This window comes from Adiantum capillus-veneris, chromosome 19 (genome assembly GCF_014529385.1).
Source record: "Adiantum capillus-veneris isolate H3 chromosome 19, ASM1452938v2, whole genome shotgun sequence".
Lineage (NCBI taxonomy): Eukaryota > Viridiplantae > Streptophyta > Polypodiopsida > Polypodiales > Pteridaceae > Adiantum > Adiantum capillus-veneris.
This window is the reverse complement of record NC_140949.1, coordinates 59,312,391-59,337,069: the sequence shown is the minus strand read 5'-3', so window position 1 is coordinate 59,337,069 and position 24,679 is coordinate 59,312,391. Positions and strand designations below refer to the sequence as shown.

Below are 24,679 nucleotides of genomic sequence, written 5' to 3'. Positions count from 1 at the left end.
CCAACAAATGGCTATGGATAGGAGATCAACCATCCAGTTAGCGGCCTATGCACTGGCACATTTCTCCAGTAAACCGGCAAGTTGTTTGGCTCGAGATTGTTAAGCCAAAAGCAAATGGTTGAGTTCGCTAGAGGACAATGGCAAAGGCGCGCTTGACAAGGATGGCAGTACTAGTACTCAGTTAGCTGCCTCGGTACCCATGAGGTACGACAACAGTTGTTATAAATGTGACTCTACCCTTTGTTTGGGTTGGAGTTTGAAGCCAAAGGCTAAAGCATGAACTCACAGATAGACAAAGACAAAGGCAAGCTAAACAGAGATTACGATAATAAAGATTTGACAGAGTAGATCGGCATGGCACATGTGGCGGCGACCACTACGGCCTTGACATCAGATTTCTAGTCAAAGTGCAAGTGTCGCCGGCTTGTGAGTGGCTCAGAGGGGCAAACAATGCTCCGTATAATTAATTTGGACCCTTGTGTTATCGATGTTTAAACCCGTAGGTTGGAGTTCAAGGCACATGCATCTGGCAGGGAACCAACCAGACGTATCTAAAACAATATGGATGAGTGCACCAATCCATTGTTGTTGGTCGGACTATGGACAGGATGTTTTTCAAAGTTCATTATCTGGAAAGTATTTTTGACGTGATGTTCACAGTTCACGAATGGGGATTCTTGGACGTAGTATGGTCCACAGTTCAATTTTCTAAAAGGCAACCGATGCTCAAGATGGCATTCTTCTAAGGTACAAAGTTGAGGGTAGCAAATCCGAAATTCACTGAGCTCAACCCCCATTGTATTATCATCAATTCATTACCAAGGTTGGTTGGTTCAGCAGTCTCTCTCTCTCTCTCTCTCTCTCTCTCTCTCTCAAAAGTGGGGCTTGGCGCTTTGCATTACATAAAATTCGACCATAGATCCATATACAAGAAATATGGGGAAAACCCTGACAGGTGTACAATGAGATCTTGGGGAAAAATCCCATAACAAACCAAAGTAAACATCTAGAAATCAAGCTATTTTAACGAGGCAGTGAAGTTAGCTAAAAGGATAGTGATCAAGTCTACATGGATCTGCCCAAAGCTCTGTTCACCTTGAGCGATGTAGCAAAAATCACCATGCGCAATGCTGTTTATCTGACTGATATAAAGCATCCAAAGTAAGGACCTCCTGTAGCTGCTCACAGAAGCCAAGGGACTGTGAAGCCCCTAGGCCGTGCCTCTGCAATCATCCGCATCCATTCTAACATTTCTTGATGATGAACTCCAAAAAAGGAAGCGGATCTCTGGCACAACCAAACTATAAGAGAGGCAGGGGGGGCCCTTGGAGGAGGGTTTGACTACATTCTGGTGTCGTATTCTTATCTCTCTCTCTCTCTCTCTCAGCACCTTCATTCATAGTGTTTATCCACTTTTTTGTGATCTTTTGCACTATCTCACTAAAGGAACGGAAGGCTCTCCCTTTGGTAAGTAAAAGGAACCCTTGAGCACAGTTCGGAGCACTCATCTTGAGCAAAGTTCAACATTCACTTCCGCACCACCCTACAGATGAGGCATGTGACCAAATACTTAAGGGGATTGCAAGTACTTGGTGGTATACCAAAGCTCTGCAAGGAATTCAAAACACGACTTGGATTCAATTCAAGGCTGATTTCATCTAGGTATATGAGTTTTTTTTTCCCCTCTACGCCTTGAGGAAGGTATTTGGAGAAGATTGGGATCGGTTTGCCTAATAGGAGAACAAGGGAGTCACAAATTACGTGGACATGTATCGGTTCACTCTTTCCAAGGTGGCTCCATTCTTGAACCTCTCTGAGGAAGAAACGATGAAGAAGTTTCAGAAGTACTTTTACCCGAACTTTGCAGACGCATCGGCAAGATACTTTGAAGCGGATGGTGGAGTTAGCCATGCAAGCTGAAAGTGTACGGTCCAGTGTACAAAGAATCTAATCCCCACAGTGGGATGAGAACCATTGAACACGAAAACCGCAAATTTTTGTTCTCTCTCCTCGAAGGATACGTTGCTATCCGGAGAAAGTTGTGGAGTAAGGCATTCAATCTGACCCTCATGATTTTGAACAGAAGACCCTCAAACTTTAAGTGAGAGGGCAGGTCTTCGATCAAAGTTAAATCTTTGAGGAACTTGTAAACTGCGTATTGTTTCTACGCACAAGGATACATATGTCTAACTAGGACCGATCACTCTGGAGTGTCTCTCTACTTAGAAGGGAGTTTTCTGACGGTCATTGATCATCCTGTACACTACGTAGATCGACCGTTAAAATAGTGTAAGTTATGGTTTCCCCCCCAATAGTATCTTTATTACTAAGGAGAAGTCTATACAAGCACTTGAACCGAACGTATTACCACGTTCGTTCTAGAATAAGACTTGATGGTTCTTGAAAGTCTCAGCTTCCTGCTCCTATGGCAAGATCCTATTCTAACGAACTTATGTTCCCTTATTCCGAATCCTCGAGAACCAAGGTTCTCGCCTCTAGATCTCACCTTTCAGACTCAAGGCATAGCATCCCTACAACTCTTGTTCGATTTTGTTCCCAGAATCCTCTTCTTGCAGAATAACTCTGCTTTCCTTGGACGCAAGTCCTTCCTTGGGGATCTCAAGTTCCTGATCCCAACTCGAGAGTCTATCACTCTCAGATTCGTGAATCTACTTCCCAATCTCAAGTACAAAACCCTTGGGCTGATCTCGCTTTAGTTCGTCAGAGCGCTTTTCTCCTACAAAGGCTTATGCCTTCCTCTGCTCCTACTCCCTCACAAAGAGGAAGTACCTTGGAAACTGTTGGGTTAAAGGCCTAAATAACCCCTTCTTGTACATTTTTATACTTTGTCCAGGTTTATATTGAACCTGGACAAATATGAACCTGGACACATTTTTTAAAGGTCACTTATAATAAAAGTGGAAATACCCAAAACTCACTTATTGAGTTTTCCCCAAAAACGTGAGCCCTCTCTCTTCTGCTAGCGCTTCCTCTCCTGCTCGCGTTTGCCTCCCCTCTCTGCACACACTGCACTTCCTCGCATGCTCTTTCACTTGCACACACCGCCGCGCGCTCATCAACTGGTATCAGAGCCCGATTAGGGTTTGCCCCCGAACCTGCAAACGCTGAATTTCAGCCAAGAAGGTCAACTTTCACGCGATATTTTGCAATTTCGTTGCCAAAGGACTCGTCCCTGGACATTAGAGAGCTCTCGGCAACCAAAATTGACCTAAAACAAGCTGAAATTAGGTCAAAAACAGGAAATTACAGGTTATGACAGCAAAATACAGGTTTTGCAAATGATGTTTTAAGGTGTGGGAATACTTTTGCTAAGTCCTCGCTACCCGAAAACCTTGAAATTGCCGAAAAACAAGCCTTAAAACAGGTGTTTTAAGCAAATTTCAGATTTGCGCAGGTTTTTGCAAGTGTTTTTATGGTGCGATTACATTGGGAAAGTGCAAATTGATGCAATGTACGCACATTTGACAAATTTTGTCGATGTATGACCATCTATGGCTCAATTTCATGCAATTTTGATGCTACAAATTGGGGCTTTTGCGCTTACATATTTCTAAAGGCTGTGTATTAGCCTTATGTCTGTCTTCTGAGGTTAAAAACAACTAAATTTGTTGTTTTCGAGCACAAATTCACTCGCTGAAATTTTCTGCGCATAAATTTCAGAAATTGAATTTTGTGCCCAAATCGTCCTATTTTGCCTCAAATTGCTCCTGTGACCATTTGGAGCTGTAGTGCACATCTCTGTGAGGCTATACTCCGATTTTTGCGCATTTTGCCCAAAAATTCAGCGTATTATCCCTCTTATTTCGTGCAACTATGGCCTCATCTTCTTCGGATGTGAAGAACCTCTTCGAGATTAGGAGGTTCGATGGAATAGGTTTTGATCTTTGGAAAGACAAGATTCAGGGAATCCTATTTCTTAAGGATTGCGAAGGGGCACTTGAACAGGTGAAGCCACAGAATATGACAGATGAAGCATGGGTTAGCATGAACAGGAAAGCCGTTACATACATTAAAATGGCCATGACAGATGAGACCGTCATTGATGTGAAAGGTCTCACGACTGCTTTTGATGTGTGGGAGAAGTTAAAGGGAATGTATGAAAATACAACGCCGGTCAACCAGGTGCACTTGATGCGAAAACTCGTTGGCATGCAACTAGATGAGTCCAAGAGCACGATAGAGCACTTATCATTGTTCGCAGGTACTTTGTCGCAGTTACAGGATTCTGGCTTGCCCCCTTTTGATGGTAAGTTGAAAGCTATCTTCTTGCTTATGACCTTACCTGAGTCATGGGAAACTTTGGTGGTTTCCTTGTCCAATAACCCCAATTTGACCTTTGATGGTGTTAGGGGTTCTATCTTGAATGAAGAAATCAGGAGGAAAGTAAGTGGAGAGGGAGGCAGCTCTGCCAACATGGTTAGAGGCAGGACAGAAAAGAAAAATGCTTATGCACAAAGGAGTAAGAGTAAGAGTAAAGAAAGGGGAAATGCAAGCAAAGGCAAGGGTGATGTGACTTGCTATCAATGTGGCAGGAAAGGTCACAAGAAACCCGATTGCAGGTACTATAAAGCTGAGTTAGAAAGGAAAAAGAATGGCGGAGACAAAAAGAAAGAGAAGAAGAAAGTCAAGGCAGATGCACAAGATAGCTCAAATGACAAAGAGAAGGCCAATGTGGCTTCTAGTGTCGTGATCGAGGAGCTGTCAGATGTAGAGGACATCTTGTGTGCCACTTTGTCAGACGATGATGCTTATGACTTTGATACCTCTCTAAATGTTCATTACAGGACATGCTGATCACCAAGAGTGATCTTATTGATGCTTTGTTGACTGTCAATGACGCATTGTCCTAGACTTGGATTGTTGATTCCGGTGCTTCATTTCATGTGACTCCTATCAAGGAGTGTTTCTCTACTTTTGATGTAGGCAAGCGTAGCCATGTATACCTTGGAAACAATCATGCATGTTCCATTGAGGGTATAGGCACTGTGCATCTCTCCATAGATGGCACAAATGAGCTTGTCTTGCATGATGTTAGATATGTGCCGGGAATCAAGAAGAGTCTGCTTTCTGTTGGTCAGATGGATATGCATGGTTACAGCATCTTGTTTGAGAGAGGGTTATGGAAAATGACTAAAGGCTCAAGGCTGATTGTAAAGGGCACAAAGAAAGGGACCCCCACTGGAAGTATTGTGTATGCGCATGATTAGTCAGTAGCATTGTTCGAGTGTTTCATTCGTGATGCTTTCTTGTATTTTAGTCACCGTCTTTATGTGATCCCTTTTCATAGGCATGACTTATTGTACACTGAGCACGATTCACACATGAATGAGCACGGATGTATGCGGATTTCTCATGAAATGATGAAATGTTTGCACCCAAGGAATTCACATTCCATGTCTCTTCCTTGGCATGACATAGTATCCGAAAGAGCACAAAAAGGATTGAGCATCAAGCATGGGCATTTCCATTGTGATTTGCCACAGTAGATTGATTTAGATCAGAAAGTCAAGATTCGACCCCATTGTTTGCGTGTGTTTAATGAATGATTTGGCACTCCGTCACTTTGTTCATCTACATTGCATTTTCTAGTCACTTTACACGGAATGGGTATGTTCATGTTTTTCTGTTAAAAGTGGTTCCAGAAATTTTCAAACTCGGAGATTCTTGAAGAAGGTAGACGCATGACCATAGACGAAATTGAAGCATTGAAGGAGCCACAGAAGACTTTGTGTCGCTTTCGGCACGGCCCAAAGAAGCAAGCGTTGCAGACCTTTATGAAGTTCAAGTATCGCATCCCACGCATCAAAGTGGACCGGCGAAGAGTCCTTCCCAAGATTCATCCTGACGCTCTTGGCGATCTCTATCAACGCCATACAGTTCGGTACCAGTACCTCACTTTGAAAAGGAGGGGATGTCACGTGCACATCTAGCCAATGTGTACGTGGACAAGCTACTTCATGACAAGGGTTCAGTTCAGTTCAATTAGTTAGCTTAGGAAGTGTTCTCGCATTTTTGTGAGTCTGTTCGTAGACCGTGCACGTCCAGGCACTTAGAGTAGATGCATATCCTGTGGTTGCATACAACATGACCATCAGTTTTCAGTCAAAACCCATCAGGAGCATTTTTACAATGCATAGACCTATTTTCCCTATTTTAGCCAATTTTCACTTATTATTTTTAAGTGACTTTTGTTGGGAAACTCGGTAGGGCAAATTAGCAAGTCAAGTATATAAGAAACCCTAGCGCTAGCATAATCTAGCAGAAGAGGCAACACGAACCAAGTGTTCAGTAGGCACCTTCTCAGCAAGAACCCCCCCCCCCCCCCCCCCCCCCCTCGGCCCCCCCCGGGGCAGTAAACCTTGCATTTTCAGCCACAAACCAAAGATCAGCCAGCATTTTTCGATAGTCGCGGATCAGCCAGCGTTTTTGCATCAGCACAAAATCAGCCCTAGCGTTTTTGGATCAGAAGGACCACTCAACAGATCCTTCGCGACAAGACACCCAGAAGCATCAGCGTATTTAGTTTTCAACATCAAGACATAGCTATAGAAGTCCCGAACTTGGCAGATCTCACCTTCCCGCAGCAGATCCTCGCCACACGGTCAGATCCAACGTAGTTTGCACACTCAGCCCGAAAAATGCAGATTTCAGCATCTGCATTTTCAGCGCGTCGTCGTTGCATCATTGTCATTGCCGTCGTCACCGACATTAGTGTTTTCAGATTTCAGCCCGTCTCGTCGTCGTCCTCATCATCGTCGACATCGTCGGCAAGTCCAAAGCAATGTAGAGATTTGTGCAATCAATAGTAGACCACTCTCACCATAGAGAGTGGGGCCTTCGGAGGAGGGTTTGACAACTATTATGGTGTCATATTCTTCTCTCTATCTCTCACTCCCAGCACCTTCATTCACAGTGTCATTCACTTTGTTTGTGATCATTTGCACTCTCACTAAAGGAACGAAAGGCTCTCCCTTCTGTAAGTAAAAGGAACCTTGAGCATAGTTTGGAGCACTCATCTTGAGCAAAGTTCAAAATTCACATCCGTTGCACCTTACACCTCGCCTCAAAATGCAACAGCTATGAAAAGCTTGTCCTTCAAAAACAAATGGACCCAAAAGTTGACACCCAAGATGCTTCCATAAAACGTTGAGCGTCTATACAGTGTGCCACATCATCATCCATAAAACGTGGAGTGCCCGTACAACGGCTACCACGTCAGCACTTTTGGGTTGTGTGTCCCTCGGCAAGGGTTGTCCATGGTAGGGTTCCATTAAGGTCTAACCCCTGGGGTCATGTCACAAACTGATGACGTGGCATGACCACCCGGGCTAGGACCTCATGACATGGCAGAACTGTACGTAAAAAGCATTGACATGCTGACATGGGCTGCGTACAGATTTCCATAAAAAGCGTTGACATGTTGACGTGGCAGGCTTCATTGATTTCCGCGATTTTCGCTAGCTGCTTTGGGGCCGAAGAGCTTTTGAGTTTGCACCTTTCATGTACTTGCTTTTGATTTTGAGGCCAAGGGTCTTTGAATAAGAACCCAAGGCCACTTCTCCCCTCAGTTAGCTCACGAGCTACTGAGCAGAGAGGGCCCGCGGGAGTTGTAACTTTGCTCAAGCATCAATTGTTGGGTTAAAGGCCTAAATAACTCCTTTTTGTACAATTTTTATACTTTGTCCAGGTTTATATTGAACCTGGACACATTTTTAAAGTTCACTTATAATAAAAGTGGGAAAACCCAAAACTCACTTATTGAGTTTTTCCCAAAAACGTGAGCCCTCTCTCTTCTGCTAGCGCTTTCTCTCCTGCTGGCCTTCGCCTCTCCTCTCTGCACATACACTGCACTTCCTCGCGTGCTCTTTCACTTGCAAACACCGCCGCGCGCTCATCAACTGGTATTAGAGCCCGATTAGGGTTTGCCTCCAAACCTGCAAACGCTGAATTTCAGCCAAGAAGGTCAACTTTCTTGTGAGATTTTGAAATTTCGTCGCCAAAGGACTCGTCTCCGGACACTAGAGAGCTCCCGGCAACCAAAATTGACCTAAGACAGGCTGAAATTAGGTCAAAAACAGGAAATTACAGGTTATGACAGCAAAATACAGGTTTTGCAAATGATGTATTAAGGTGTGGGAATACTTTTGCTAAGTCCTCGCTACCCGAAAACCCTGAAATTGCCAAAAAAACAAGCCCTAAAACAGGTGTTTTAAGCAAATTTTAGATTTACGCAGGTTTTTGCAAGTGTTTTTATGGTGCGATTACATTGGGGAAAGTGCAAATAGATGCAATCCATGCACATTTGACAAATTTTGTCGATGTATGACCATTTGTGGCTCATTTTCATGCAATTTTGATGCTACAAATTGGGGCTTTTGTGCTTACATGCTTCTAAAGGCTGTGTATTAACCTTATGTATGTCCTCTGAGGTTAAAAACAACTAAATTTGTTGTTTTCGAGCACAGATTCGCTCGTTGAAATTTCTTGCGTATAAATTTCAGAACTTGAATTTTATGCCCAAATCGTCCTATTTTGTCCCAAATTGCTCCTGTGACCATTTGGAGTTGTAGTACACATCTCTGTGAGGCTATACTCCGATTTTTGCGCATTTTGCCCAAAAATTCAGCGTATTATCCCTCTTATTTCGTGCAACTATGGCCTCATCTTCTTCGGATGTGAAGAACCTCTTCGAGATTAGGAGGTTCGATGTAACAGGTTTTGATCTTTGGAAAGACAGGATTCAAGGAATCCTATTTCTTAAAGATTGCGAAGGGGCACTTGAACAGGTGAAGCCACAGAATATGACAGATGAAGCATGGGTTAGCATGAACAGGAAAGCCGTTACATACATTAAAATGGCCATGACAGATGAGATCGTCATTGATGTGAAAGGTCTCACGATTGCTTTTGATGTGTGGGAGAAGTTAAAGGGAATGTATGAAAATACAACGCTTGTCAACCAGGTGCACTTGATGCGAAAGCTTGTTGGCATGCAACAAGATGAGTCCAAGAGCACGGCAGAGCACTTGTCATTGTTCGCAGGTACTTTATGACCTTACCTGAGTCATGGGAAACTTTGGTGGTTTCGTTGTCCAATAACCCCAATTTGACTTTTGATGGTGTTAGGGGTTCTATCTTGAATGAAGAAATCATGAGGAAAGCAAGTGGAGAGGGAGACAGCTCTGCCAACATGATTAGAGGCAGGACAGAAAAGAAGAATGCTTATGTACAAAGGAGTAAGAGTAAGAGTAAAGAAAGGGGAAATGCAAGCAAAGGCAAGGGTGATGTGACTTGCTATCAATGTGGCAGGAAAGGTCACAAGAAACCCGATTGCAGGTACTATAAAGCTGAGTTAGAAAGGAAAAAGAATGGCGGAGACAAAAAGAAAGAGAAGAAGGAAGTCAAGTCAGATGCACAGGATAGCTCAAAGGACAAAGAGAAGGCCAATGTGGCTTCTAGTGTCGTGATTGAGGAGCTGTCAGATGTAGAGGACATCTTGTGTGCCACGTTGTCAGATGATGATGCTTATGACTTTGATGCCTCTTTAAATGTTCATTCACAGGACATGCAGATCTTATTGACATGTAGATCACCAAGAGTGATCTTATTGATGCTTTATTGATTCCTGTGCTTCATTTCATGTGACTCCTATCAAGGAGTGTTTCTCTACTTTTGATGCAGGCAAGCGTGGCCATATATACCTTGGAAACAATCATGCATGTTCCATTGAGGGTATTGGCACTGTGCATCTCTCCATAGATGGCACAAATGAGCTTGTCTTGCATGATGTTAGATATGTGCCGGGAATCAAGAAGAGTTTGCTTTCTGTTGGTCAGATGGATATGCATGGTTACAGCATCTTGTTTGAGAGAGGATCATGTAAAATGACCAAAGGCTCAAGGCTGATTGTAAAGGGCACAAAGAAAGGGACACTTTACTGCATGCATGGAAAGGCCGTGTTGGGCAAGTTTATTGCATTGGCTGAAATTAACTCTCACATGGAGTTGTGGCACAAGAGGCTTGGCCATATGAGCCAAAAGTGCCTTTCTAAGCTTTGTACTTTGAACAAGCTTGATGCTAAAGGCACAAAGCTTGACTTTTGTAATGAATGTCATTATGGCAAGCAAGTAAAGCGTTCTTATTACTCTGGTGTCTCTCGTAAATCTTGTGTGCTTGATCTTGTACATTCTGATGTATGTAGCATACCTACTAAGTCTATGGGTGGTGCATGTTATTTTGTTTCCTTTGTTGATGATCATTCTAGGAAAATTTGGGTTTATTTGCTTAAGTCTAAGGATGAAGCCTTTGCTGCGTTTAAGAAATTTGTGACCACCCAAACTGGTAGAAAGCTAAAATGCTTGCGTACAGACAATGGGGGGGAGTACACAAGTGCTGAATTTAACAAGTTTTGTGAAAATTTGGGCATTAAGAGGGAGCTTACTGTGCCATACAGCCCCTCTTCTAATGGTGTGGCTGAAAGATTCAATAGGACACTTTGTGAGAGGGTGAGATGCATGCTGTCCACAGCTAATCTCTCTCATGGATTTTGGGGAGAAGCTTTGAAAACTGCAGTGCATATATGCAATCAATCCCCTCACATGTCTTTGAAAGGTGACATCCCTGAAGAGGTTTGGTCTGGCAAGCCTGCTTCATATGATCACTTACGCATTTTTGGTTGCGAAGCTTTTGTGCATGTTAGAACTGAGTTGAGGAGTAAACTAGATGCGAAGTCCATTAAAGGCCTCTTCATGGGATATGGTGAAGAAGGAGAAATGGGTTACAAGATTTGGTTACCTCAGCTCAAAAGGGTTGTACGCAGCTGGGATATTGTTTTTAATGAGGCAAGGCTGCTTCAAAACAATTGTGCCTCAAAGCATGACCATAAAAGGGGGAAATTTCAGCATGACCAGTCACCTGTTAGGCCTATTTTTGATCCTCAGGATGCACCACAAATGGCTGAAAATGTAGATGATCCAGTGGTGTTTGAGCCAGATGATGTTGGATAGCAAATTGAGGCTCCTGAAGGGCATTTGCAGCCAAGAAACAATGCTGAAAATGGTACTGAAAATGATGTATAGCAGCCCATTGTTGATGATTTTGTAGTGCCACCTGATGTAAACCCATTGCCGGATAATGTGGATCATTGGGTGAGGCGGTCTACTCGTCAAAGACGGCTTGTGAGTCGATATGACCCCTCTTTGCATTACATTATGTTGACAGATGAGGGAGAGCCTCTTACGTATAAAGAGGCAAAGACATGTGAGCATAGCGACAAGTGGGAGCTTGCTATACAGGAAGAGATTAAAGCTTTGCATGCTAATCATACTTTGGATTTGGTTGAATTGCCCAAAGGAAGGAAGGCTATTCCTAACAAATGGGTGTATAAAATCAAGACTGTTGATGCAAAACCCAAGTATAAGGCAAGGCTTGTGGCAAAGGGATATGTTCAAAGTAAGGGCATAGACTTTCAGGAAGTGTTCTCTCCTGTTGTGAAGATGACCACTTTGCGTGTATTGTTTGCCATTGTGGCTGCTCTTGGTTTGGAAATGGACCGAATGGATGTACATACCGCTTTCTTGCATGGTGATGTGGAAGAAGAGCTTTACATGAAGCAACCCAAGGGTTTTGTCATCCCTGGCAAGGAACATTTGGTATGTATGCTCAATAGAAGCTTGTATGGGCTGAAACAATCATGTAGACAGTGGTACAAGAAGTGTGATCGCTTCATGCTTAAACATGGTTACAAAAGAAGCCATGCAGACCATTGTTTGTATACCAAACATGATGAGGATGGCAGCCCTATTATTCTTGTGCTCTATGTAGAAGATATGTTGATAGCTGCAAAGAAAAGAAGCACTGTTGATGCTCTTAAAGGGCAGCTGAAATCTGCGTTTTCAATGAAAGACCTTGGGGCATCTGAACATATACTTGGAGTGCGTGTTACACGGCAAAGAGACAAGCGCCTGTTGTATTTGTCGCAAGAAAAGTACATTGAAAAGGTGCTGGACAGATTTAACATGGCCGAAGCAAAGCCTCTTGGTGTGCCATTACAGCCATATGTTAAAATCTCCAAGGATGATTGTCCCAAGTCAAAGGAAGAAGCCAATGACATGCAAAGTGTGCCTTATGCTTCAGCTTGTGGTTCACTTATGTATGCTATGGTTGCTACTAGGCCTGACATAGCCCATGCACTGGGAGTTGTGAGCCGGTTTATGGCTAATCCAGGCAGGTTGCATTGGGATGCAGTGAAGTCCATTATGAGGTACTTGAAAGGGACTAAAAACAAATGCCTCTGTTATGGTAAAGGACCAATGGAGTTGAAGGGATTTTGTGACTCTGACATGGCTGGTGATGTGGATACACGGAAATCCACAAGTGGCTATGTATTTACTCTTGCGGGAGGTGCTGTTTCATGGTGTTTTAAATTGCAAAAGATTGTTGCATTGTCTACTACAGAGGCTGAATTTATTTCAGCCACTGAGGCTTCCAAAGAAGCTATTTGGTTGGCATGCCTATGCAGTGAGTTTGGCTTGCCTTCCAAGGCACCTATGCTTGGCTGTGATAGCCAGAGTGCTATATGTCTTGGCAAAGAACGCCATGTTTCATGCACGCACAAAGCATATTGATGTGCGGTATCACTTCATACGAGAAGTGCTTGAGGATGACCTTATTACATTGGTTAAGGTCCATACATCACAAAATCCAGCCGATGCTCTCACTAAGTGCTTACCCGAAGCACAACATCATCTATGCATAGAGATGGTGGGAGTCACGTAGCTTAAAGGCGCCATTTATGCCTTTAAGTGGGAGGTTGTTGGGTTAAAGGCCTAAATAACCCCTTTTTGTACATTTTTATACTTTGTCCAGGTTCATATTGAACCTGGACACATTTTTTAAAGGTCACTTATAATAAAAGTGGGAAAACCCAAAACTCACTTATTGAGTTTTCCCCAAAAACGTGAGCCCTCTCTCTTCTTCTAGCGCTTCCTCTCCTGCTGGCCTTCGCCTCTCCTCTCTGCACACACTGCACTTCCTCGCGTGCTCTTTCACTTGCACACACCGTCGCGCGCTCATCAGAAACAAACACTCAGAGATCATTACATGAAAAAAAATTACCTTTGAGGTCTTGACGCTCAAAACGCAATTCGGTTCTCGAAAAGCACTTTCCACGAAGAGTTCTTGTTGTAAGAGAATCCTCTCTTCCAATCCTACACACAGAAGAGATGTGCTCTCGGGTTCCTTCTCGTAAATCAGCCCCGTCTACGACATTTATGGGCTGAAAAACAGATAAAAACAGCAGCGTGTCACAATGGAAACACGCTTTGTAGACACTTCTTCGCGAGGGAACTTGCCCACTGGGTCCTGGTGACATTTGGTACACTTGAGGCAGCCATGGTGTCACAAACTGGTGACGGGACAAGCCCCCGGATACACACACACAGCCCCTGCTGACGTGGCAGCAACCCGTAAAATGCATTGGGCTGATGACGTGACAAATCTCCAGAAATTGCGCCGACACGCTAACGTGGCAGGCCGTACGGATCTCCGGCTTTGCCACTGGTCATGCTGACATGGCAGTGTACGGACGCCTGTATTTTGTGCTGGCTGCTTTTGGCTGGCGATTTTGGAGCAAAGCTTTTGGGAATAGTTGCTTTGGAGTTTAATAAGCTTTTGAGTTTATATTTTTGGGGCTATGCTTTTGGGGCAACACTTGTAACAATAAATAGGTCTTTTGGGCCTCATTACTTAGAGCATCTGGACACAGTCTTGAGTGTGAGTTCCCAAGGACTCGCTTATACTTTGCAAATAAAAAGCAATACTGAAAGGGGCGCCAGTCTTTGGGGCCAATACCTCTCGGCACGGAACTATGCCGGGTCGTGTCGTCTTTTGTGAACTATTTTATAGTGAATCTCTGTTGTGTCATGGTAGAATCTTGACTTGGGGTGTCCATGTTTGTTATAGTGGTATCAAAGCACGGCCGATTTCTCTTCTACCGGGAAATCCGATCCTTTTCTCGCGACACCTATGGATTCCAACAAGAATCAGTCGACTTCTTCTGCATCTACTAATGCAGGAGGAGATCACGTAGAAGATTTTAGTGTTTTAACAGAGGAAGAGTACGGGCCACCTCGGCCTACTCAGTACGAACTCAAGAGATGGAACGTCGACAGCAGATTGACGAGTGCACAAAGCAGATGATTAAATTTGCGAAGGATCCGCAGTTTGCAAAATTTTTGTCTCAATAATCCATCGCAGAAGTACACACCCACTGGCAGAAAGCCACAGAACCACCCATCAAACCGGCCATCAAGAAACCTCCTTTTCCAAGGATGTTTACAGAGCAAGAATTACAACAGGTGGTTGAGACACAGATCAGTCGGCTTTTGGACGCAAACAACCAATCCAAAAAGCAAGAGAAAAAGCGCAAGAAGGGGACTGACTACCCTGGTTATTTGGGCCGTCAATCTTCTTTTGCATCTGCAAAAAAGAAGAAGAAGCTTGTACGATTTGAAGGACTACCCAATTCTTCTTCTTTTTCTTCTTCCAACAGTTCTTCTAGCTCTTCTGACTCGAGCGAGCGAGGACAAAAAAGGCAACAAGCGAAGCAAAAAGCAAAGCTTCGGAAAGGGCAAGAAAAAGGCAAAGAAGTCCAGATTTCCCCCTGTTTCTGACAGTTCTACAGAGGAATCGTCCTCTGACAGTTCGAACTCCGATGACCACATGTTTTAAACCAAGTGAAAGACCTTTTGGGAAAGGGCCTTATCCAGCCGAGTACTTCACCCTACTGCTCTCCGGTATTGTTGGTATTAAAGAAAGATGGATCTTGGAGAATGTGCATTGATTACAGAGCTCTCAATTAAATCACTATCGAAAATAGATTTCCGATTCCAAGGATTGATGATATTCTTGACCGACTTCAAGGATCCTCTTGTTTCAACAGGATTGATTCAAAAAGCGGATATCATCAGATCCGAATCGCTCCGGGAGATGTCTACAAGACAGCCTTTGGGACAAGTTTCGGTTTATATGAATTTTTGGTCATGCCTTTTGGCCTTACCAATGCTCCAGCGACTTTCAATTGAATGAAGGATAGGATTTTCTGAGAGGATCGATCTTTTCTCGGCACTTTCTTTGATGACATTATAGTCTTGTCCAAGGTTGAAGCAGAACATCAACACCATCTGCTACAGGTCTTTCAAGCATTGCGTGGTCACAAATTAGTTATCAATGCCAAAAAGAGTGAATTTTTCTTGCCGGAGATACACTTTTGGGGACACATCGTCTCAACAGCAGGAGTACAGATGAACCCGGCCAAGATTGAGACTATACGTGACTGGCCAGATTTGAAGAATGTTCATGAAGTTAGAAGCTTCTCGGGTTTGTGTTATTACTATCAGCGGTTCATTCGAAAGTTTGCAGAGGTAGCTTCCTCTTTGCACATTTTGACTCAGAAAGGAGTCCCTTTCTCGCAGGGACTGACTGAGGTAACTGCCTTTCAGACACTTTAAGAAAAAATGACTACTGGACCAGTGTTGACTTTGCCGGACTCGCAAAAGTCATTTGAAGTATATTGTAATGCTTGTGGTCGTAGTCTGGGAGCGATCTTAATGCAAGAAGGCCATGTGATTGCCTATGAAAGCCGATTGTTTTCAAGGCCAGAATTGACAGTACAAATTTATGAGAAAGAGCTATTGGCAGTGGTCCATGCTCTTACTTAGTGGCGACATTATCTACTCGGAGCCAATTTCACGGTCTTTACTGATCGTTAGAGTTTATGCTACTTGTCACATAAGCAGCTTTCGGAAAAGCAGATGCGGTGGGCTAACATCTTGTCACAGTTTCACTTCCAGATTGTCCATGTTCAGGGACCAAAAATATTAGTGGCAGGTGCATTGTCTCGGAAGCCCCTAGTCTCGGCTATTTCGGCGATTCATCATAGAAACTTCGAGGACATGGTTGATCAGTACGCCACAGATCCAGATTTTTTCGATGTATTCACTCGAATACAGAATGGGGAGGTAGTTGCCAAATATTCTATGCGGGATGGCTACTTGATGAAGAAATGATGTTGTACGTCACACAGCCGTTGAGGGAAAAGGTTTTGACTGAGTGCCATTGTCCACCTTTTACAGGTCACCGCTGCATCGACACCACCTTGAAAGGTGTGGAGCGTTACTTCTTTTGGCCGAGACTCAAGAAGGATGTGGACGACTTTATTCGCAGTTGTTTAGTATGCCAGAAGGTCAAGTTTGACAATCATAAGGCACAGGGATTACTACAGCCTTTACCCATTCCCACCCGCCCCTGGCAAAGTATTGCAATGGATTTCATTTTTGATCTCCCAAAAACAAAGAGTGGGCATGATGGCATTTGGACTGTCATTGACAGATTTAGCAAGAAAGCTCACTTCATTCCAGTGAAGAAAACAGTCAAGCCGGATTATTAGCGAGACTGTCCATTGCACAAATTTTCCGACCACATGGCATGCCTGAGACAATAGTCTCCGACAGAGATCCCCGATTCAACAGTTTGTTTTGGAGGGCTATTTGGGAGAACATTGGCACACGGTTGCAGTTCTCTGTTATCATTCCACCCACAGCCAGATGGGCAATCAGAGATTGCAAACGCAGTCGTTTTGGATTATTGAAGTCTTACATCCGTGATCAAAAGACTCAATGGGAATTTTTTTTGCCCTTGGTGGAATTTGCCTACAATAACATGATCCACTCTTCGACGGGGAAGGCACCATTTGAGATCATTGAAGGTGCTTCGAAGGTTCCACCCTTAGCACGAAAGATAAGATATTTGAAGCCGACCAATACACGAGGGACTTGGACACTGCTTTTGCCAAGGTCCGAGAGGCTTTAGCGAAATCTCAAGAACGACACAAGAAGGCAGCAAATTGACACCGTGGCGATTTGAAATTAAAGGAAGACGATTGGGTGCTCTTACGTTTTGAGAAGGCATGCCTAAGAAAGAAAAAGGGAAAGGAGCGGCTTTTTCCAAAGCTTAGCATGAGGTATTATGGCCCTTTCCAGATAAAAGAAAAGATAAATGATGTCTCCGAAGCTGCCTGATACTTGGAAGATTCACAATGCATTTCATGTGAGTCTATTGAAGCCTTTTAAAGGCGATGTGCTCGATGATGGGGAGCCAGATGAGCAACCCGAAGTGGAGGAAAGTGAGGAGATACTCGTTCTAGAACAGATTTTGGCACACAAGGACAGAAAGATAAAGGGTAAAGTGATTAGGCGGTTCTTGGTTAAATTCAAGAATTATCCTGCATTGGATGCGAAGTGGAGGAGGAGGACCTAGCAGATACTCCTCAGATTTTGAAACTTTACCTTGAAGCATTTGGTTTAGCATAGTCTACTCCGATAGAACCCCAAATTCAGCGAGGGTGAATCTAGTGCAGTGGGTTTGCACAAGAGGGGAGTTACTCTGCTTCTTTATCAACAGATTACCCCGGTTTTTGAATAAGGTCACTGATGTCCCCTTTGGGTTTCAGGGATACTAATGGGCTAACTAGTATTCTACTGTATGACTTTATAACAGGAATTCTAGAAAAAGAATATGATTGATTTGTACTTGACTTGTTTGAGTGCAGGAACTGAAAGACGAAATGACTGCAACATTTCGGTCTCATAAATCTCTATAGACATGATTGCAATGAGGATTAGTTAATCTGGCATCAGTGAGGTCCATAATGGGTCTAGATGCGATTACTAAATACGTTGTCGATGGTCATGGTCTGAGATTTGGAATGAATTTTCCAGTGATTTGTCTTGTAATGTTGAGTAATGTCCTGTGATGTGACTGTCGATTTGTACAAGTGCTAGATGTGTCGTGTCTAGTGCGTCGGTACTAATGGTGAGTGTCTACTAAGACAGTTTATGGCCTCTGTCTGTTTTGCAGGCGTAATCGAGGGCGATTACAATTCTTTCAAGAGGGGGGTATGTCACAAATTGATGACGTGGCATGATTACAAAGTTGTTCCAACTTATGGACGGTTATCGAGGGGCCAAAAGGGGTACTAGGCTTAAAAATAAAGCATAAGATTCTACTGACGTGGCTACTGTACGGACGGCCATGATTTATGTTGATAGCCGTACAAACTGCCGCAAAACGCACTGGTCATTGACGTGGCCTGACAATACGGATTTCCGCATTTAGCGCTTACTGTTTTGAGCGTTGGCAGCTTTTGGGACAGTTTGCTTTTGAATTTGAAGCTTTTGGGGCTTTGCTTTTAGAAACCCTTTGTAATGTTTATAAGTGGCCTTAGGGGCTCACTTCTCAGAGCATTTGGACGCAAAGTCTGAGAGCGAGCAACCGCGGGCTCAATTGTACTTTGCTCAAAGATCAATATAATAATAAATACCGAAAGGGGCGCCAGTCTTTGGGGCCAATATCTCTTGGCACGGAACTACTCCGGGCCGTGTTGACTCTCTTGTGATCTGTGAACTAATTTGACGTGAATCTCTGCTGTGTCGCGGTAGAATCTTGACTTGGGGTGTCCAAGTTTGTTACACTTTCCACCTCGGCCATCAAGCTCGCTTGCTGTTCTAGCGATAGAGTGTCGAAGGGTCGGCTACACGGTGTAGAGCGAGGGGGCTTCAATAGAGTTTCCTTGAGGTGGAGCAAGGGCCGCCATTCTGTGTCTGCTACTGAAAAGAAGAAGGTGAAGACGTCGATGAAGACCACCAGTAGGCTGAAAACAGCCCATAGATAGCGCGTGAGGGTAAAGGGAGGATGGGGGCTGGAGGAGAAGGGTGCTCGGGGCGGGGTGGGGGTAGTGCGAAGGAGGGGGAGGGGGAGGGGGTGGGGGCGGGCAACACGAGAAGGAAAGGGGAGGGCGGGAGGGAGCAGCAACGAGCTTCGAAAGAAAAAAATTGTAGCAGCAGGTTGAAGATTGAAGAGTTAGTTTCAAAGAATCCTTTATTGCTTCAGTGTCCTTTCTCTTACATGTCTTGATTTTGTGGTTTTTGCGAGTATTTCAACCGATTTCTTAGTTTTTTGTGCAGGCTTTTGTAACCTAATTAAGGTGTATATACATATGCCCTGAAATTTTCATGCTAGCAAAAAACCACACACACACGATCTATATAAAGAAAAATAGTAAATTAAATGCAAATTAGCCCCACAATTATTAATGTCACATACACTTGTCAGTTGCAACAGAATTGAAATGGTGAAGCTTTAGGTTTTACACTTTCACAAATCCTTTTCTTTCTTTCCTTGTATTAGTGGTTTATTTTAGCTTGAATGATGGTTCCTTTTACCTTTCCCTGAAGATAGGGAATGAGAGAGAGCGGTAGAGATGTGTAGAGAGAGAGAGAGAGAGAGAGAGAGAGAGAGAGAGAGAGAGAGAGAGAGAGAGAGAGAGAGAGAGAGAGAGAGAGACACCCGATGGGGTCCCAACCAATCCTCCCAAGGGCCCCCCACACCGTTGCCGATGTGGTATTTTCTTTTGATTGTGTAAATGGAATGTACACACATGCAATACCTCAAGTGCAGACTCTACTGGCTCGAATGGGGAATGTCGCCTCGGTAACTCTGCAAGATGAAGCACCTCCGGGGCTGATTTGATGCACCTTTGGATCTGTCTTGATGAGGGGTTGCTGATGGCCACCAAGGGGTAGATTTGTGGCTGAATTGCGCTCCCGATGTGAGAGGAATGAAGGGTTGAAGACGCAGATCTCGATGATGCTGATGATGGACAGCAATGGGAGCACACGATGCTGGCCAAGGAATGGCTGAGAAGAGGCTTGATGGGCTGCCGAAGTACTGTACTGCATCCGTGAGGCTAGCGCTTGCGGATCCCGCACATCGCCCTCCAGGGGATGGCCTGAAAAGTGCTTCTGGGAGATGAGCACTAGGCTGAAAGTTGAGACCGCCAAGGCTGGGATCTGCAAAAGGCTAGCGCTTGCTGAGGGCTGCATAAACTTTGGAGCTTCTGCTAGCTGGCTATACTTGCAATTGCCTTCAACGATGGGCTACCAGGCTCCCTTTATAGGCAAGATTTTTGTCTTATAAATCTTCTAAGGGCTAGGTAGGGCAAAACCTTTGTCAAATTCTCACAAATAAAGCATTAAAATGATTTAAAAACAAGTTTGACGAGTGCTCAGTTTTTGGGTGACATTTGCCCACTACCCACATGGGAATCCGATTGACCTGGGGAATGGCTAGTTGTATTCCTCTAACCTAAAACTACATTCTCGTCATGCGAGATGCCCACCATAGTGTAATAACATCTGTCAAAACGCTTGTACAAACCATTTATGCAAGAGGGTTCCAAAAGTGGAAAATTGGCTCTAGAAGTCATGAAGCAACCTTTATAGCCCCACCTCGAATGGTGCGAACCAAACTGCAAACCGGACGGATGCTCGTCGAGCGCATGGTTGGATATGCAAACGTTGATGTCCATGAAGGTTATCGGCCAGTCTATGCTGCCCCTACGTGGGAAGATTGGCGAGAGAAACACCCAATGGGAATTGAAGATGGATATATCCTTTGGAATGCCCACGAACCATGGGAAGTTCTCTGTATGATGTCTCATGAAACTGCGGAGTAAATCCTCAAAGAAAGAGGCTCCTCTTGGGGCTTCGACTAGATTGCCATATGATGGAAGCTCTAGATGAATCCTCGTCTCTACAACAGATGTGACTGCAAATATAGGCTTAAGATGCCTGCGAACTCCACTCCCGCGGTGGTTGCCTCGGATTGGAACCCTTTCGCTCCGGATTGATGGCTACCGATTGCTCGAAGATGCAGATGGTGTGGACCGGATGTGCTGCTTGTGTACAGATCAATGACGATGCAATGCCTCTTTTTGAATGATGGAATTCTCCAAGTAGATGGGAGAGATGGTTGTTCAAGCAATGCTAAGACTCCAACGCTAATAGGTTGATCTGGATGGTACCTTCCTTTGTCGTCATAGGCTGCTAACAAATCGTGATATTCACAATCAACATCTTCATGTTCCCAGTGCACGTCTTCAATGATGCGATTTGTCATGTCGAAGAATTTATGATTGCAAATATGCATGCTAGAATTTGGTTATGTCGAGGTGGTCGAGCGTGCACACCAAGTCAACTACTCTCTCGCAATTGCATCACAATTGTAACCCCCAGTATACAGTGTTTGCAATTCCTACGCTCAAGGTGCACGATCGTACACACAATGGCAGGTCCTGCAGCTCCCTGAGTGAGAGAAGCGTCCTTGGGCGAAACGCTACAACACACTCAAACACTAGAGAGGAATTTTTTTTTCCAAAGGTTAGTGGATTAGTGCAAAATCTTCAAAGCTTTCGGAGATCTGATACCACTATTAGGTGCAACGGAATTGAATTGGTGAAGATATAGGTTTTACATTTCCACAAATCCTTTTCTTTCTTTCCTTCCGTTAGTGATTCCTTTTAGCTTGAATGATGGTTCCTTTTATCTTTCCCTAAAGAGGGAATGAGAGAGAGAGCGTCAGAGATGTGTAGATGGAGAGAGAGAGAGAGAGAAAGAGGAGAATGACACCCGATGGCGTCCCAACCAACCCTCTCAAGGGGCCCCCACACCGTTGCCAATGTGGTATTTGCTTTTGATTGCGTAAATGGAATGTACACATATGCAATACCTCAAGTGCAAACTCTACTAACTTGAATAGGGAATGTCGCCTCGGTAACTCTTCAAGATGAAGCAGCTCCGAGGCTGATTTGATGCACCTTTGGATTCGTCGCGATGAGGGGTTGCTGATGGCCAGTAAGGGGTAGATCTGGAGCTGAATTGCGCTCCCGATGTAAGAGGAATCAAGGGCTCAAAATGCAGATCTTGATGATGCCGATGATGGACGACAATGGGAGCACTCGATGCTGGCGAGGGAGTGGCCGAGAAGAGGCTCAATGGGCTGCCGAAGTACCGGACCGCATCCGTGAGGCTAGTGCTTGCGAATTTCGCACATCTCCCACAAGGGGATGGGCTGAAAACAGAAAACGCTGGCTGATCTGCTGTTGGAAGAGTAGCGCTAGGCTGAAAATTGAGATCGCCAAGGCGTGGATCTACAGAATGCTAGCGCTTGCTGAGGGCTGACAAAATGTTGGAGCTTCTGCCAGCTGGCGCTACCTGCAATTGCCTTCAACGATGGACTGCCAGGCTCCCTTTATAGGCAAGCTTTTTGGCTTATAAATCTGCTAAGGGCTAGGTAGGGCAAAACCTTTGTCAAATTCCTACAAATAAATCATGGAAATAATTTATAAATAAGTTTGACAAGAGCTAAGTTTTTGGGTGAAACCGTCGCACATCTGTCCACTTGGGAATCCGATTGACGCGGGAATGGCTCGTTGGATTTGTCTAACCTAAAACTATACAGTCCATTTATGCAAGAGGGTTCCAAAACTGGAAAATTGGTTTTAGAAGTCGATGAAGCATGTCCACATGGCACAGAGAGCCATGCGCACATGACAACACTTAGAAAGAGGAATAGGTCTAGGAAGAGTGAATCAGTGCCTCATAGAGGTAGTACATTCTCTAAAGCAAGAAACAATGACAGCAATGTGGTTGCATTATTATGTGTGGGATGTCTAGTTGTGCAATCGAAAGCCTGCAAACCAAGAAGTTTAGTTTTAGAATCTGTAACAGAGACTTGGTGATGAATAACTAATTTTGTATTTTTGTTTTGTGCTGTGGGACTGTGGTTCTTCTCTTTGTTCAAGCCCTTTGTCTTGTGGAGCCTTGTTGGAGCTCTCTCTGCAGTTACTATGTCCTACAAGGCTTTATCTTTGTCTGCAGTTGCTGGTCACTTGAGAGCCTGAGGGGCAAACGTCTTGAGACCTTGTAGTGTTAATAAGGCAGTGACAAATCTCTTGTCTGTGTGGCTTTGCTCATATTGCTGATCTCTCCTTTGATAGTATACCGGACATTTGCATACATATCGTTCATTATTTTCAGCAACCAGTGGCTCTTGAATTGGTTTTGGCTCTCTTTGAATTACTATTGTTGGTTGAATGTCAATTGAGCAGTTTTACTAGGGCTAGGCAATGGTGACTGGTTGGCTATGGTTTGTCAGTGGTGTATGCTCGTCTTTTAATTCTACTGAAATATTCGCATCGTGTACAACTTTCAGCTTGTTTCTTATGGACAGAGTACTTCTTATAACCATTTACATTTTATAAGTTGATCAATAGGGTGCCCAAGCAGTTGGTATGGGAAAAGATGCAGGTCAAGTCCCAGCAGCTCTCGAGATGTTCAACAAAGCAAGCGAGATTCTTGGGTAATTCTTTAAGAATCTGTTGGTGACCTTCTTGTAAGCAGGAAGGAATGGTGGCAACTCACGTCTGCCTTCCCTTTTTGTTTCCAAATGGCACAGATATGATCTTCTGGATGTGTGTGTGAATGGTCCAAAAGAGAAGCTTGATTCAACTGTTATTGGCCAGGTAATCCAACAAGGAAACATTCAAACAACCAAGTTGCTATATTCTATGTGCTGATTTGGTATCAAACTTGAGTTATGGAGCACGTGCGCTTGTTGTCATGCAGCCTGCTATTTATGTGGCCAGTATGGCAGCTGTCGAGGCTTTGCGTGCTGACAGTAAGGGCCAAGCTATTATTGACTCTGTGGATGTTACTTGTGGACTAAGTTTGGGAGAATACACAGCGCTTGCTTTTGCTGGAGTTTTCAGGTTCATACATTATACTTTTATGTGTATTCCTGTGCGTGGTGCTGTGCTGAAGTATGTTGTTTTTCAGCTTTGAGGATGGCCTTAAGCTTGTGAAGTTGAGAGGTGAAGCTATGCAGGTAAATGTGTATTTAGATGTGTTATAAGGTCATTATTTTTTTGTTCAAAGTTTTATGTGAAGGTGACAAGTTTGCACTGACCTAACATTCACACTCACGCATTGCAACAAAGAAGATGTTTTAGCAGAAGTAACTCTCAATATGTACAAAGTGGGTGCCTGACGAGGACAAACTTGCTATTTTTTCAGGCAGCTGCAGATTCTACTCAAGGAGGCATGGCTAGTGTGATAGGATTGGATTCAGAGAAGGTCCAAGCTCTGTGTGATGCTGCAAACGAGGGTCTGAATGAGGACGAGAAAGTTCAGATTGCTAACTACTTATGCACAGTGCGTTCTTTTGCTTGGCAAATCTTTAAATTAAAAGAGGGAAGTAGTGGTCTTCTTTTATTGCCTTTGAGAACCGATTGTGGGGTCGCAGGGATGGGCAGGGTGGGTGGGTGGGGGTGGGGGTGGGGGGTGGAGCACCTCTCTCTCTCTCTCTCTCTCTAAAAAGAGGAAAATGTAATAACCTTTCTATCACCCAAGTGTGGTAGATTAGTTATGCCATTTCCCTCTTGAATAACAGGTCTTGAGTTCAACTCCTTGTCGGCTAGATCTTTAAGGTCTCTTGGGATAGTTTCCTACGACGTTAAAACTCTCTTCTTCTTCTCTCTCTCTCTCTCTCTCTCTCTCTCTCTCTCTCTCTCTCTCTCTCCCCCGCCCGACTCGCTGCACCGAGCTGCTGTAGCAAAGATTGCCATCTTACTTCATACATGTACAATTGGGCAAAGGCACATGAGCACATGCATGACTGTATGTCAATTGCATAAGTTGAAGTATGACATACAACCGGGCCAGCGACGGTGAGAAAGAAAGAAAGAGAGCTTTATTAACGTCTT

General features: G+C 44.1%; 1 protein-coding gene across 4 annotated transcripts in view; it reads left to right on the top strand.

Annotated features, from left to right (window-relative positions):
• LOC147434090 (uncharacterized) overlaps positions 1–24,679 on the top strand; it is a 96,467-nt gene that overhangs the window by 51,464 nt on the left and 20,324 nt on the right. For all 4 annotated transcript variants that reach the window (XM_086490704.1, XM_086490705.1, XM_086490702.1 and 1 more), the window contains exons 3-7: positions 23,192–23,277; positions 23,374–23,440; positions 23,544–23,686; positions 23,754–23,802; positions 23,991–24,128. In XM_086490704.1, coding sequence (XP_086346830.1) covers positions 23,192–23,277; positions 23,374–23,440; positions 23,544–23,686; positions 23,754–23,802; positions 23,991–24,128 — 483 coding nt within the window. The remainder of the gene's footprint in view (positions 1–23,191; positions 23,278–23,373; positions 23,441–23,543; positions 23,687–23,753; positions 23,803–23,990; positions 24,129–24,679) is intronic.